At 39.2% G+C, this 16,058-nt stretch overlaps 1 protein-coding gene across 1 annotated transcript in view; it reads left to right on the forward strand.

The window, feature by feature from the left end:
- The window catches only part of GUCY2C (guanylate cyclase 2C), a 45,088-nt gene that overhangs the window by 26,119 nt on the left and 2,911 nt on the right, over positions 1-16,058 (forward strand). Inside the window, exons 17-25 of the mRNA XM_042050884.1 lie at positions 2,892-3,024; positions 4,834-4,971; positions 9,217-9,305; positions 10,025-10,116; positions 11,669-11,827; positions 13,210-13,402; positions 13,792-13,966; positions 14,880-14,978; positions 15,756-15,850. Of these exons, the coding sequence (XP_041906818.1) occupies positions 2,892-3,024; positions 4,834-4,971; positions 9,217-9,305; positions 10,025-10,116; positions 11,669-11,827; positions 13,210-13,402; positions 13,792-13,966; positions 14,880-14,978; positions 15,756-15,850 (1,173 nt within the window). The remainder of the gene's footprint in view (positions 1-2,891; positions 3,025-4,833; positions 4,972-9,216; positions 9,306-10,024; positions 10,117-11,668; positions 11,828-13,209; positions 13,403-13,791; positions 13,967-14,879; positions 14,979-15,755; positions 15,851-16,058) is intronic.

Here is a 16,058-nt window from a genome sequence, read left to right on the forward strand (position 1 = left end):
TTGAGGCTGGATTGGCACACAGCATCCATTATGTGGAATGGCTCCTCAGCATTATTAGCTAGTTAGTAGAGATGGTTCACAAACTCTTCATGAAAACTTGTATGTACCTAGGAATATGAGGAAAATTACTGTCATTTGGATGATCTGCCAACCTCTCCTATTCCTTGATTTGATACTGTGGTGAAGCTTCTGGGACCTAGACATTTCCATGAAATTCTTGTATTGCTTTTTCCAAACCGCATCTTCTAAACCTCCAAGCATCCTGTCTATATTTACTTGAATTGCTTTTCTTTTTACAGAAGTCATTTCATGGCCTCTCAGCTCCAATTCCTCTCTCAGTATCTATCCTTTTCAAGACCAGCCACAGCTCTCCAGGCTGTTAAAATACCTATGATCAGGTGCAGCAGTTTCTTTGCCTTCCTTTTGAGATGCTTCTCCCTCTCCATGCCACCATTTTCATACACTCTGCTTTTACTATGGCCCAAACAGTCCTCATACTATGCCTGCTCTTCATCTGGCACAAGAAGCTGCTGCATCTTTTTCTGAACAAAGGTTGGATCACTTGTATTCCCTGGTACAAGCAGCAAAGTGATGACTATTCTTGGAGCGGTCTCTAGTTCAATAGAGAAGGTGGGGTGGCCAAAGAGGAAGCCCTAAATCTACTCCATTTACTTCCCCCTCCCCCTTTTATTTTTGCTATCGTAGCTGCCTCTAGGATTGATAGGACCACCTTGTAGCTACATGGATTTGGCTACATGTGACCAAAGAACTCTGATGAAAGGTCTGCTGAGAGGGAATTGCAGTAATCAAGCCTTGTAGTTACTAGTGCATACACTGTAGTTGCAATGCTATTTATTAAATAAGTGGCTGCTGCAGGATATTGTGCAAGGGATTGTAATATTCTTGCATTGTGCCAGAAAAAGGATTGTCAGTCAGAACTAAAGGTTCAGAGCTCCAGAGCAGAGATTACAAGAATCCTCAAGTATTTGAAACTATTGTACTGAAAGTCATTATAAATTTTGAAAATCACATTGTGGGTTCTTAATAGGTTCTGTGTTTTCAGGTAGGTGCATAGGATAGTGGGAAGGAAAGAGGAAAATTTTATCAGGTATGTCTATAAGACCTTTGCCTCCAGAAATTGTTAACAAGAAAGCCTTGGGATAAGGAAATCTAAATTACCTTTGCCTGTCATTTGATCCTGATACTAACTGGGAATTCTGCAATGGGAATATTTTGTGGCCAATGAAACAGGAGCTGGAAGAAGACGCTGCTGGAGGAAATAGGGCCTAAAACAAAAATAGGGCCTAAACAGGCAAAACATCCTGGGTAGCGTCATCAGGGCTGCATGCTAAAATCTGCCTAATCAAGAAATGTGTTCCTTGGGTATAGTGTGCGCACACTCTGTAAATTTGGCATGGTCTAGATAGGTACAGGATAACCAGTCCAACAACATTCTTCAGAGATTGCATCTTTTGCAGGCTGCTTGTGTCTCAGACATACATCTGCTCTGCCTAAAACTCAGCTCATGTCTCAGTGATCTCTTGTGATCTCTCAGTGATCTCAGCATTTGCTGATCCATTCCCAATTATGGGTAACCCAGTATTTGAAAAGAAAACCCAGCATGGCATACAGTGTATTCATGACCACATGAGCTGTAACACTGATTAAATTCTATCTACCAGTTACACAAAAGGATGAGCTATACATGTAGGAGTCTAAGTGGGAGATCATTCAGAGAAGAAACTAAACAGATATTACATACCCGTTCTGGCTTCCACAGGATATAGATTGCACTTCATATACTGAGCACAAAGAAAAGAGGACTATAGGAAGAAGAACAACCATCAGTAGGCTATAAGTAGGTGTGAGTTTAAGTAGTTCAGAAGAGTGAGATGAAACAGAATAAATAATAGCAAGAGGGTACAAATTAGCATACCTACTCCCTTCTTGAGCTGACGCCCACTTAATAATGTCTTGTCCTGCTGTGCCTCAGTGCTAGCCCCTTCTTATGTATTGCACCATATTTAAGTGTCTTAGACTAAATCAGATCATTTCAGAGGCCATGAGTAAAAACGGGCAAGCTACACATCTCTGTATACCTGTGTGTGTTGTGAGTCAAGAGTCTGAATCTCAGGAAATAAAGGTGAAACTGCATTGGCCAGGCCTCATTCTCGCTTCAAGTTTAGCTCATGGATAGCTGGTATGTATTGACTTGTACAGAGAAAACCATAAACAGTCAGGTCAGCAGAGATCTTTATGACTGTCTAGTCTGATCCCCTGTCTGATCTAAGCCCTTGTACATCATCTAACACTCTGCTCTTGAGCCCTCTGCTTTGCAGTTAGAGGATCTGCTGCAATGTTTCAAATAACGTCTCTGGTGTATGGCGATCTTCACAGACATAAGGAGCAATTCCTCTCACACCTATTGTGTCTGTTGGATGAACATGTAGTTCCAACTACATTCCAATGTAGTTGGAAGCACTTCTTTGTGTGACATTCCAAGAAATCTATATTTAATTTACCAGAAAACATTTATAGCAAGTGAAATTACAACTCTTGTGGGAGGAAATACATTTCCTTAATTGCTTAATTGTGTTCTAATGTTGACAAAACCCAAGATGCCATGTTGTTAACTAAAAGGAAGGATGGCCTTCCATGACAGGATCCATTTCCTTATTTTGTAATATTGACTGTTCCTAATGTCTTGGAAAGTTTCCTTTGTAAAATAATAATATGAAAGGGAAATGTGATTTATACATATACATTGCAGATGAAGTCCATTTAATTACTTGCACAGATATTATGCTAATATTCACATTCTTGTTGAGTCTGGTAACATCTGAGCGTCTCACATGTAGTTTGCTTTCTTTGTCTTTTATTGTCAACCACAGGGGATGTCTTACCTGCACTCAAGCAAAACTGAAGTCCATGGTCGACTCAAATCCACAAACTGTGTAGTAGACAATCGCATGGTAGTGAAGATCACTGATTTTGGCTGTAATTCAATTCTGCCTCCAAGGAAAGGTAAAAAATGCCTAACTGGACTCTCCTTCATGGTTTCCAACTCAATGGAATTTTCTTATCTTCATAGACCAGTAGGGTCTAATTACATCTTCTACACAGTACAAAACAATGCGACTTTGATTCATATTATAGCAGCCATTATATTGTTTTAACTTAAATAACACAACGAAAGAATTACTAGCAGGTAGAGAAAGAAATTAGTGTGAGAAGGAAGGAAAGATGAATATTCAACTTTTAGTTTAGAAAACAGAGATTTCACCTGTGACTGCAGTGTAAGAAACATTTTCAGTATCCAAGTCCTTCATGCAAACAGCTCTCTTCAGCAGTAATACTGAAATTGTGTGAAGAAAAAAAGCAGTTAATTTACCATAAATCTCGTAATTGATTAGATACATGTGTTACTATGGTGCTCTGTGGTATCATTTAAACATTAACAAGCATGACTCTGATAACTCTTGAAGAAATCTGTGTTGATATGCAATGATAACTCGCTTTTCTTTCCTTAGGTAGGAATCTAGTAATATATGCTCAAGCAGATTGGAATAATATTAATAGCTTTTCTTTACATTTTTTATTCACCTCACATTCATAGAATATTTCTGTAAAATAGAACACTCCTTTCTACTCATCTTTTCCTTCTTACTTGATCTGGAGTGAAAAGATGAGCCCATCTGAAATTATGTCATATGAATCTGTAGAGTAGAGCTTGGGGTACAATAAGCACGGCACTGTGCTGTAACTGCAGCATATGTCCTGAGAAGAAACTGGTTGCAACTGGTTTGGAGAAAGTTTTTACGTTCAGACACAAACATACTCAAGAGGAGCAATAAGAACATAAAAAAGGACTAAGAAAAGTGCACTGAACATAAATGTTCTATTCATTCTTAATTTTAAAAGTTTCTTATTTAATTTTATATTATTATTACATTGTAATGTATTTATCTTCTATTGCTTATAAGCAGCCTCAGAATTTCTGGTTACTCAGTCTATGTCCTTGAAACTCACTGTTTCACAAGAGATCTACAGATTCATTGTGGCTGGATGTTACAGCCTGATATCATAACACTGTCTTCAGGGTCACTGTGTTCAGGTCACTGTTATGGTATGTCACCAGCATGTCACAGCTGTTGTACCATGGTAGCATTCTGGTTTTGAGGTACAATGGTGCTCATTGCATGAGAAATACAGATTAATAATTTCTGTAGAAAGCAATCTGAGAAGAAAGCAAGTTCTTTCAAGAAAGAAAGTTATGAGCAGGTAATATTATGTCAGGCTCAAAAGCACTTGAGAATTGTTTCAATAGCTTCATGATATCAAGGCCATTGGGAAATATGGCAGTCTTTTCATCAGATACTGTGCATAAAAAACTCCTTGCATCTCCTAGCTCAATAGTTTATGGCTCAGGGTTTTTTTATTATAGCACTGGCATTCCTTGGTCTTATATAGATACATCGGCTATTTCTAAGAAGCCTGTGAAATGTAGCTAAGAAAAGCAAGTTCATTGCCAATAGACATAACTTTTCTGAAGGTGTAAGAGTCTGCATCTACAGTGGAAAGTAGCAGGGTCAGCAAATCCCAGAAAATTGAAAACTACCTCAGAGGTTTATCTAACCTGTACTGATGTCAGCTTCTCAAGAAAAATGCTAAAGTAGGAAATACACAATACCAGTGGGCTCTGGATTGGATATGAAAAGAGTAAAAGGAAATATCATTAGAGCCAGTGGATGCTCTGAGAAGGATCACCCTTTTTTCAATTACTTCTCTCCCTTCCCCCTTTACATCATCCCCCATTGCCATCTGGATCTTCAGACCTGTGGACAGCTCCTGAGCATCTCCGTCACGCCGATGTATCTCAGAAGGGTGATGTATACAGCTATGGGATCATTGCCCAAGAAATCATCCTACGCAAAGAGACATTCTACACCACACATTGCCAGGACAACAGAGGTAATTCCACAGATTTCTCCTCTACTGCAGCCTTCTGGGACGGTTGGAGCTGTAAGTGACCTATTCTCCATGTTTTGTGAAAGGCACTGTCTCTCATACCTGTTTGAACAGCTGCTCCTTTCCCTGCATGGTGAATGAAGAGCCTGTTTGAAGGATCTCACTGTGGGGGCAAGTGTCCCTACTTTTTCTGTAAATAAAGTTTGCATTGAGTTTTCTTGCCCTTTCTCTTCCCTTCTCACCTGGAGCACAGCATTACAGAAGTTAACATTATACAATGTTGTCCAGACTTACTGTAACATTTAAAGGCCTCAAAGGTTTTTCTATTTTGACTTGTAAACAACATGTAATATGCCACTCATTTTAGGCAGAATAAATCAGCATTGTCAACACAGAATAACAAAAACTCAGTTGCATGACATAAGAACAGCTGGCATTTAAAAACTGGCAATTCAGACTTTATTCAAGCTGGTTATAATTAACTTTAGCAATTTAACTTCTGTCACAAAAATCATCTCCTCCTGTAGTGCATCCATTACACCCTGTATTGTGCATTTTTTGACATTGTTTTTGAGTGGCTGTTCTGGTTTTAAGTCCAGCTGGGAATTAAGCACCATGCAGTCGCTTGCTCAACCCCGCCTCTCTACCCTCCTTCCCCCTGGTGGAATGAGGAGGAGAATCAAAGTAAGACTAATAGGTTGAGATAAGAACAGTTTAATAATTGAAAATAAAGTAAAATACAATATTAATGATAAACGATAGTGATAATGATAATAAAAAGGGAAAAACAAGCGACGAACAATGAAATTGCTCACTATCAGCTAACCAATACCCAAACCCCCTTCCTGAACCCAGATAATCTTCCCTTTCAGGTAACTCCCCCCAGTTTATATGCCAGGCATGACATTCTTTGGTATGGAATATCCCTTTGGTCAGTGTGGGTCACCTATCCCAGCTATGCTCTCTCCCAGTTTCTTTTGTGTACCCCCTCACTGGCAGAGCCTGAGACAAGTTAAAAAAAAGTCCTTGACTTAGGAGAAACACAGCTTATCAAAAAACCAAAACATTAGTGTGTTATCAACACCATTCTTACTCCAAACCCAAAACACAACACTGTAACCGTTTCTGAGAAGAAATTAACTACCCTAGCTAAAACCAAGACAATATCCAGCCCAGTCAATCCCAATTCCCAGAATCCAGACATTATTATATACTAGAACTGACACAGAAACATGTGTGGGTTTGGGATTTTCCTAGTGACTAACAATAGTTACTAACAACAAATTTAGACGTTGCCTTTATCTCTGAGTCATTCTGTTGGATCCGCCTCACATTTGTTAAAACATCTAGAGCAGAAGCTCGACAGCCTAATAGCTCTTTTACTGAGTTACATTCGAGAATAATTTCTGGGGCATGTTCATCATCCTACATTATCACAAATCTGTTCATATTTCAGGAAACACAGTTTTTCACATCACCAACTCTATAACATAAATGTAGATTTAAAAGAGATTAGAAATGCCTGTTCCCCTTACAAGAAACTCTTCAAGATTCCATGCTTAATAAAAGGTAGAGAAAATAAGGCCTTTCTATTCCTTTTTCTTGGGAAGAGGCAGACACAATCCTCATGAATGCAAGAATTTTACAAATATTGCCAACATGGAGAAAGGAAGGTGCAATGCCCTACCTTGCTCATTTTGACTTGTGAAGCAAAACCATAGCAAACTACATTCTTTTAACTGCTTTTTGAGCAGTTACAGTCTTTTTGTGTTGTGTTAATGGTTATTAAGTTAGCCTCAGACATAGTGTTTCTTGGCTTTTCTGAGATGTGGTGGCATCCTCATTGCTCTGTGTTTGACCCTGGCTGTCACAGTGAGAACCTGGTTCCTTGTTTTATCTTTTACCTGTTTCTTAACACTGTATTCTGTCCTTTTGGAAAGACTGTCTCTTTCAAATGGCATTAGGTTAATCCATGCAACTCAAAGAATTTGTAGCACCTAAGCTAGGTACCTGACAGCATCTAAGTGCTGATGTTGGAGATGGTCACATACCAGCATGTGAGGTAAGACAATAAATTAACTAGGTGTGAAACCTAGTAAGTCTGGGTCCACTGTAACTTAAAAAAATAATCTGCTTTGTAAATTTCAGCTGAAATTTAAAATTTTCCATTCAGTGAGGAGATTGTTTTCTCCACAAAACTTTTTTTTTTTCCATAAAAGCATTAGTAGATGTCTAAGATATATATTGCTGATCTAATGGCTTCTGGTATTATTCTTGACTTTTGATTACGCAAGTTGAGTAAAATGTGTTCATCAGTTCATCAAATTTCATGTAACAGAAAGGAATTAATTTTATTACATATTTCTGAAGTGGCTCTTCATTTAAATGCCTGATTCATTCATTAGCCAAGATGAGCAAGACAGTGAACCATACTTATTCAAACACCTCTGCATTTTGTTTGTGGCATCATCTAACTTTGGAAGACAGTAGCTCAAACTCGGGGTGACCATTAATTTACAAACATCCAAGATAAAAAGAGAGAAAAAATAACCAAATTAGAGTCAATGGTAATGGACAAAGAAATGTCCCTGTTGTCTGTTACATTAATTTTGTTTTTAAGTCACCAGAGAAACTCCTTCAGTGGCTAGGCTATCAGAAGTTAGTCTCTGCAAATTAGAAGACTTGATATTGATATTTCAGGACAGCTGATATAACTGCTTCTCCAGGCTTAAATGACAGCAGCAAGGACTGTGTTCAGATTTTAAAAGACTGTTTTAAAAACCCCACACCTGAGCTCCATCCACCAACTTAGAAAAACTAAACTCTACTTTCAGTTACTCAGTGAGCCAATTTACTCAACGTGAAAATATGTATCAATCAACTTAATGTACAGTAATTTTGCTGCTAATGAGAGAAAAGAAGTCCCATGACAGGTATACAGAACTGGATTTCTAATGTGTAGAAGTAACTAGGTCATCATCTGCTTCACTGACATCCCTGCAAGAAGCTGTTCTCCGTCTGGTTACTCCACTCTTCTGCAGAAACAACTCATTCACTGCTCAAGACTGTGAAACCTTGCCACGTACCAATGCTCAATTCAGGCTGCCTCCTTGTTCCACTACTTTCTGCTACTGACTAATTGCAGTATTGCTAATAGGTGCTGTTACTTCCTCTCTCAGTTTTGTGTCCAGCATGGAAATCCAGAACATTCCTCCTGCGTACGTGAGCCCTACACAGACTTTCCTGTCTCTTAGCCCACAGAAGACTTCTCAGCAGTCTCTCCACTCTATTGCATTTGGGAGACTCAACTTTTCTGCTCCATCTCTAGTCTGTAATTTCTGTACCAAAAAGTTGGATGCTGCTGCATCATTTTAAGGTGATCATGCACATTGGGTATGTTTAGGCATCTGTAGCTGCTGTAGACCAGTGCAATTACAAACCTTCCTCATATAATTACACATGAATGATGTATACTTCCTTCAGTAAAATTGTATCCCAAATATAATCAGACATTATTAATAAATAATCTGTTCTGATCCACAGATCCCTTTCAATTTCCTTTTATCCAGAGGTAAAAAATTGCTTCTTTTTTTTACCACCCCCCACCCCTTCCCCCAGAATTCTTGAAGTCTGCAGGAGAAAGACAAAGGAAGATATTTTTGCTTTAGTGCTCTCTTACTGTGCTTAAATTGAGTTGTGCAAATGCAGCCTGATTTTGATGTGTTCAGAGTCCAAATAACTTTCATAGAATGCATTTAATGACTAAGAGTACAAATGAGTTAACAAATGCAATGCTTTTAACCCATTTATATTAACAGCTTCATTTTAAGGAAGTTAAGCATCTGCAGGATGATTTGAACTGCTCTAATGAGCGGTGTATGTCTCCACACTTTTGATCAAGTTGCAATGGGCTTTTCACATTGTTTGTTACTATAATTATACTTCATGCTGAGAGGCACACTAGTAATGCCCAACATTCATTTGGGAAGATGCCATAACCATGTCTACCGTAACCAATAAATACTCATGTACATTTCTACTCATTTTGCTTTCAGGGGCCTTCAAGCCAGCCTGTTTCGGTCTTGTGCCATACATTAAGAAAAGCTCCAAAGCTGAAATTCTAACAAAATGAGGCAACTGTCTTCAAGACTTCTGTTTGTACAGTGCCTTGTAACATCAGAGACTGCTATACACAATCAATGTCCTTACGCTTTTTTGTTTAAAGCTTTGTTCTTTTTCGTGTATTAGAGAAACTTTACAGAGTGGAGAGAGGCAAAGAAGTGAAGCCTTTCCGACCAGACCTGACCTTGGAAACAGTGGGAGAAAGACAGCTGGAAGTAAGCTAATAATTAACTAAGTCATTTTCTGGGTGAAGGGTGGAAGTCCTGGCCAAACTAGAGCCCATGATCATGGAAAGGTGAAAGCTATGTGTTTTATGCCAAATGCCCTAACTTTGTGGGAAGAAATTGCATTCTATAGTTGTTACCAGCAATGTGAAATATGACTCATGGAAATTATTTCACTGGAAAGAAACAGAGACTTATATGGTGACACTCTTCTCACCTATTTTAGATATCCTTGAGATGGGATGAATTACACCTCAAGTATACCCCTCTCCACTAATATAGCCCCTATGGCTTCTTGCTCAGGTGAAAATGTCTGTATTGTTGATATTCACATATCCAGCAATGAATCCCATTCTTTTTTGGCTGAATCACCAGTTTCAGAAAAATCCCAAACTCAGGATATTGGAAATATAGTTAACACAGCATTTACCACCATGTCAGTAACTGTGTCTGACACCAATCTGCAAGACTGGATCCGTTTACTTGCCTTTCATTTGTGTATTGCAAATTCAAGTTAAGATCATGTCACTACTCATCACAGAGTTAAGATGCCTGCAATGAGTGTTCTAACCATAGGTTCAAGACAATTAGTCACACAATTTAGTATGTTGCTGGTCAAGAGTAACTGGAAATTCTGTAACGAACTAGTGCGGTTTAGCACTACTCTCTGTCTATATCTCAGGTGGACTTTTCCTTAAATTTTTTTGAAGGTATATACACTAGTGAAGAGCTGCTGGGAGGAAGATCCAGAGAAAAGGCCTGACTTTAAGAAAATTGAGAGTACTCTGGCTAAAATATTCAGGTGAGAAGCAGGGGCTTTGTTTTTTAAGATGCTCCAAACTCCTCCTGTATTAGAAAGCTCATATTTTTAAGTGTGTAAATTGATGTGATTATGATTCAGTCAGTGGAAAACCCTAGTGTCTTCACTTAGATGCTGTTTTATTCTTTGGCAGAAAAGTAGGGGAGCATGTACATATGTATACATACACCTGTGTACAATGTATTGAGTGAGGGTGAGATGATCACCTTACCTCAAATTGGTACATTATGGAACTAGCAAGCTGGATAATTAGGGATTTAAACCAATCAAGTAATTCACTCCCTCTCTCTAGTCAAGAGTTGTATAGTGACTCATGTAATCTACATTTTGGTAAATGAATGCACATAGATGTTTGAAGGATGATTTGAAAGTTTGGATGGTCCCAAATTAAGCTGACTAGAAATTTTGAGTTGTAACTCACAAGAAGTATTAATTACAGGGCTTTGGTAGTACAAAGTTCTGGGAAAATAATAAGGGTCATAGCTGGATAACCCTGTGGGGTTACACAGGCCTTTCACCTGCACAATGCTGCATTGTTCCTGCAGAATTTGGTCTGAATTAATTATTTCAATGACCAAACAGTGAGCTTTTAATCACTTCTCCTAGGAAATTGCTCCCCAGTTTTTAAGGTTCTCCCCATGGACAAACCCCAACAGCATCATTTTACACTTTACATGGGCAAGACAACTCTAATATGCATAACTGAATGTATCAGCTGAATAACCTTTCTGCAGCTGAATAGAGAGGCCTCCTGGTTCAGCTCCTAAACCTCCATCCTACAAAAGCAAAAAGGTTGCCTCTTGTCACACACAATATAGTGTTCTTTTCATGTAGGTCTAAGATGATGCATCCCTGACATAAAATTTGTTTAAAGAGTAATTTTGAAGGCCAGTTGGATGCAATACTAATCTGACTCTTCCAGTCAGCCTGGTCCCAATTACTTTCAGACTGCTTTGGCGAGTGCAGGCTGCCCGGACAAACAAGTTTGAGCAGCTCATGTTACCACACTTCTGCTTCCAGGGGTTAGTAGGCTTTAGTCTGCAGGATTTTGTGAGTAAAACTAGCCACGGGGCTGTCCATTGTTCCACTGTATTCTTCAGTCTTCTAATCAGACAGCCTCAAATTGTCTTAATTCTTCTGGCTGAAGTCCCCATCTAAACATTATATGCAATTTTCTACCTACTATTTTTAGCTTCCTCTCAGAATTTGAGTTTGTCAGTTACTTTTTACAAATGTATGTTCCTGGATTACCCAAGGTAATCTGGAATTGACAATATTAGCAGGGTTAGGTGATTGAAGGCTGCCTTAAGAATTACCAGCTCCAACTGACAAGTGTGGATTACAGACTTTCAATTCATCTACATAAGGCCTCCAAGCAAGCAAAAGAATGATGCACTTGAGGCGCTTTGCATTCTAACTATAGGGAAGTCAAACACTGAAGAAGTTTTCTGTTGCTGCTTTTTTGCCTCCTTTTAGCTGCTCTCAACAATGTACATCTTTCTTCTTGATTCCTGTGTAATTCTGTTATTTGCAGTAATTTCCATGGCCAGACCAATGAAAGCTACATGGATACCCTGATCCGGCGTCTACAGCTGTACTCGCGGAACTTGGAACACCTGGTGGAGGAAAGGACAGAGCTGTACAAAGCAGAGCGAGACAGAGCAGACAGGCTTAATTTCATGTTACTTCCAAGGTAACTGGCCAGGAGGATTTTCGCTGCCATTTTATTTACATACACCCGATTCTTGCAGAGTAGGGGATAGGATTAATGTTTATGTTCTATTTTCTTTCCATCTAATCTAATCCTGCCAGAAAGGAAATAAGAAGCAGCTGTCCCTGAGCTTTCCACCCTATGGTGGAGTGTCATGCCAAGATGGTATTGGGACCCATTATCTTCCTCAACATTTCTTCACGCACAGGTTTCCCCCTTTCCAGCACAAGCCTCTCTTTCACTGCCTTCCTGGGAACACAGACCTACAGTGATCCCACATCACAGAGCTCTGCTCTGCTCCAGCACCTTGCTAGGTAGAAGGAGTGTCTTCAGCTGAAGAGCAGGAGTACAGTCCAACTTCAGGCTGGAGTTTAGCAACGCAACAGAGGGGCTGAGGTTGGCTGGGTCATACTGGGTTAGATGGATTCTTCAGAGCATGCTATAGGACAAGTATTATTGGTATCATAATATTGGTAATACCAGTAATTTCGGTATTGCACATATTTGGAATAATAGAACTATCCTGGTATGTCATTACTAGCTTCAAGGATATTTCAGTAGTCAGGGTATTGATTTTATGACTCATCACAAAAAACAAAGTGCTTGTTCAATCCAGTTTTGGGGAAAATCAGGAATGATCTGGCTGTATAGACAGTACGACAAGGAATTCATGTCTCCTTCCACTCTTTGTTGTTCCTACCGCTCTATTACTGTTTCATTGTAGATGGAACACAGCATTGTGCAAAACCTATAATTTTCTGGGTCTCTTTCAGTTATTCTCTTCTAATACCACCACTAGGAACAGGTATTTTTCTGGATTTAGAATTGCAAGAAAATGAAGGTACCTCTTGAATAGGCATTGACTGTCATGGTATTGAATTTTTCTTCCATAAAATTATCAGACTATGATACCTCATCTGAAATCAAGATGAGTTGATGTAATTATTATAATGAAATTACTTCTATGCTGAGAAAACAGAAAAAACTGTCTGGTCTTACTTATTGTATGGGTAGAATTTAGGTCTACATGTCAGGAAGTTCAGAATTTCAGTTTTAAATTTTACTCAATATCCCTGTTTCTGACCTTAACCAAGAAGCTCAGTTGCCTGTGTCTCAGTTTCCTCATGGTTATTCACACACTTGGATTTTGAAAGTCTGTAGTGCATTAATTACCATTAGTAAGTGCTTTGAGGTCCCTGACTGAAAAGCATTATGGGCATCTAAAATGCGATTGCAATGGCAGTTTTCAGCAAACTATTTGATGTTTCTTACACAGAAAGCAATACTGTGATTGGGTTGCATGAAAAAATACCTTTAATAGTAAACACTACTCCTCTGTCTTCCTGCCTTCTCTATTTCCACAGGCCAGTAGTAAAATCTTTGAAGGAGACTGGCCTGGTAGAGCCAGAGCTGTTTGAAGAAGTCACTATCTACTTCAGTGACATTGTTGGCTTCACCACGCTCTGCAAATACAGCACCCCTATGGAGGTGGTAGATATGCTCAACGATATCTACAAGAACTTTGACCACATTCTTGACCATCATGATGTGTACAAGGTGATTATCTCTGTACTTTTGCTCATTTACACCCAGTGGACACACAAACCGAATTGCATGATGTGGTGGCTAAGGAAATCTGCCTTCTAAGCAAAGCAAAAGAGAGAAAAACAGGTCAGGATTACTTTGTTTCAATATGCTTTCACTGTGCCTACTTATACCAAATTTCCTACAGTAGGTGGTCACACATTCATTAATTGGAATGCTGGGTATAGTTATAAACACTCATATACCCAAATGGTGTCAGCTACCTTAAACGAATCAATCCTGCTCTCTGGGGGAGAAATATTTAGTCATGAACAAAAGGATCTGATAAAATCTTTCTGCTTCTAACTGAAGATGTACTTTTCTATGTCTGCAAATAGTGAGTTCTGATTTTATTTCCACAGGTGGAGACCATTGGTGATGCTTACATGGTGGTGAGTGGTTTACCAAACAGGAATGGCAACCGGCACGCAGTGGACATCTCCATGATGGCTCTGGACATCCTCAGCTTCATGGGATCTTTTGAACTAAGACATCTGCCAGGGCTGCCTGTTTGGATTCGCATTGGAATTCACTCTGGTACACAGTAGTGCTAGATCAACAGTGACAATGTTGTTACCTGGTTTTGAACAGAATTAACACCTATATAAGATCTGGGATATATGCCATAGACAACTGCTCTCCTCATGAAGAATCAGGTTGAAAAAAAATGTTCATAGAGGAAGAGTAACAGAAGTAAATAAGTCACTGTTTTGCTCCTGCTGTAGTGAAATAGCCCATAGCCATTAATTCACAGCTTAAGTCAGTAGCTAGGATGAGCAACAGCCACTGTTCCTGGTGTGATTAAACCAGTTGTATCAAATAAACCTTCACAGATTATTTCTCTCTGACTGAAGCAGAGATCAGTCATGGCCAGCTATGCTTATCTAGACAAAAAATGCAAGCCTGTATTTTGTGCTTTTGGAGGCAAAAAGTTTTGTTGAGTCTGTGTAGGACTTAATGTTTTAATTTATCTGTAAAAATACTTTTTGTCAAAGGGGAACTCCAGATAGCTCAACAACTTTGGGAAGTTCCTCAACACCAGCTGCCAGGGGAGGAACATATCCAAGAAAGTGACTGAGGCACTGGGAAGCCTCTTGAGGCACCACTATGCACCCCTGCATAATGAAGCTTATTCTATTTTTCTCTTGCTTCCTGACAGTTAATAAATGTACTTCTTTTTTTCTGCACAGAGATCGTGCTTAAATACAATTAACACTGTGCAGCTGTGTCCTTTTTATGCTCTTATTGGATTATGCAAGAATAACAGAGCTAGGCTTGGTTTGTAGTGGGAGACCACAAGATACTGTGGGAAGTGAGGTAGAAAGTATTGCCGTTGGTGAGGAACGCAGAGTTCCCCCAGGAATTGCACTGCTCTGCAACAGTGAGACACCTGCCAAATAAATCAAGTCTCTTGGTTCACCCTTTTTATCTCTCTGCATCCCATTTCTAGGTCCATGTGCGGCTGGTGTGGTTGGAATAAAAATGCCTCGTTACTGTTTGTTTGGAGATACAGTAAACACAGCTTCGCGGATGGAATCCACAGGCTTGCGTAAGGATTTAATTTTAGCTCTCAGTGTAACAGGACCAAAGGCTATTGGTTAATTTGTGATCAAGTGTCTGTTTTCAGCCGAGAACAATTTATTATCAGCTTGCAGAAGTTTTAAAGATAAAGAAGCCCTATTTGTTTTGATTACCAATTATTTAATTGTCCAAAGTGACAGTGGGCACTTCACTGGGCAATGAAGAGTTGTTCCTTGTTTATGCTTCAGTGCTGGTAACAGGGAGTTTGTAGGCTGGCTCACTGCCTGAGTTCCTCTGGAAGATATGATACTTATGTGTCTGGAATTTAATTTTACTCTATGAACCACAGATTTCAGTTTGACCTAGAATTGTATTACAGCTTTGTTGTGTAAATATACTGACTGCGTATTTTAAGTTAAAGCAATTATGTTATCAGCTTCACCATTAGGGAACTGTGGCAAGAGCCAGTTTTTCTTCCTGCTGCCCAGTGTCTTCATGTGAGCATTCTCTATATAGGTCACTCACAATTACTCTTTTCTGTTTTGACCTCTAACTACTACAGATACCACTGTCACCTGTATTTCAGATGAATGGCTGTACCACCTATACCTGCCTGGATATGCTCTGTAGTGGAGTCCAATTTTTCATACAGCAGTGTAATTGCTTCTCATTTAATTTGGCTCTCAGAATTTATGATGATAACAATTGAAGGAGCTTCTGCTATTGCACCAGTTTTCACATATACCTAATACGAGTATGTGATGTGTTTCCAGGCTGAGCTTTCATTGTCTCTTTATTTTTTTAGCTTTAAGGATTCATGTAAGCGGTTCCACAATTAACATCCTGAAAAGAACAGACTGCCAATTCCAGTACGAAGAGAGAGGAGAAACATACTTGAAGGTAACCTTTACCATGTGCATGCATGAACACAGAGAAGACGGATAGTAAAAAGTATTGTATAGCTGAGAGTACCCCAGAACCTAATTAAGAGCTGGGGAACAAGGATTACTGATCAGTTGGTATCACAGTCTCTGGTGGTTCGGGATGAAGAGCTCCCTAACTCATAAATTAAAGCAACATAAAGATGTGGAGAATAAATGAAACATAC

The sequence above is a fragment of the Corvus kubaryi genome, unplaced genomic scaffold (assembly GCF_017639235.1).
Source record: "Corvus kubaryi isolate FWS band 111438036 unplaced genomic scaffold, C.kubaryi_AGA036_p1.0 74, whole genome shotgun sequence".
NCBI lineage: Eukaryota > Metazoa > Chordata > Aves > Passeriformes > Corvidae > Corvus > Corvus kubaryi.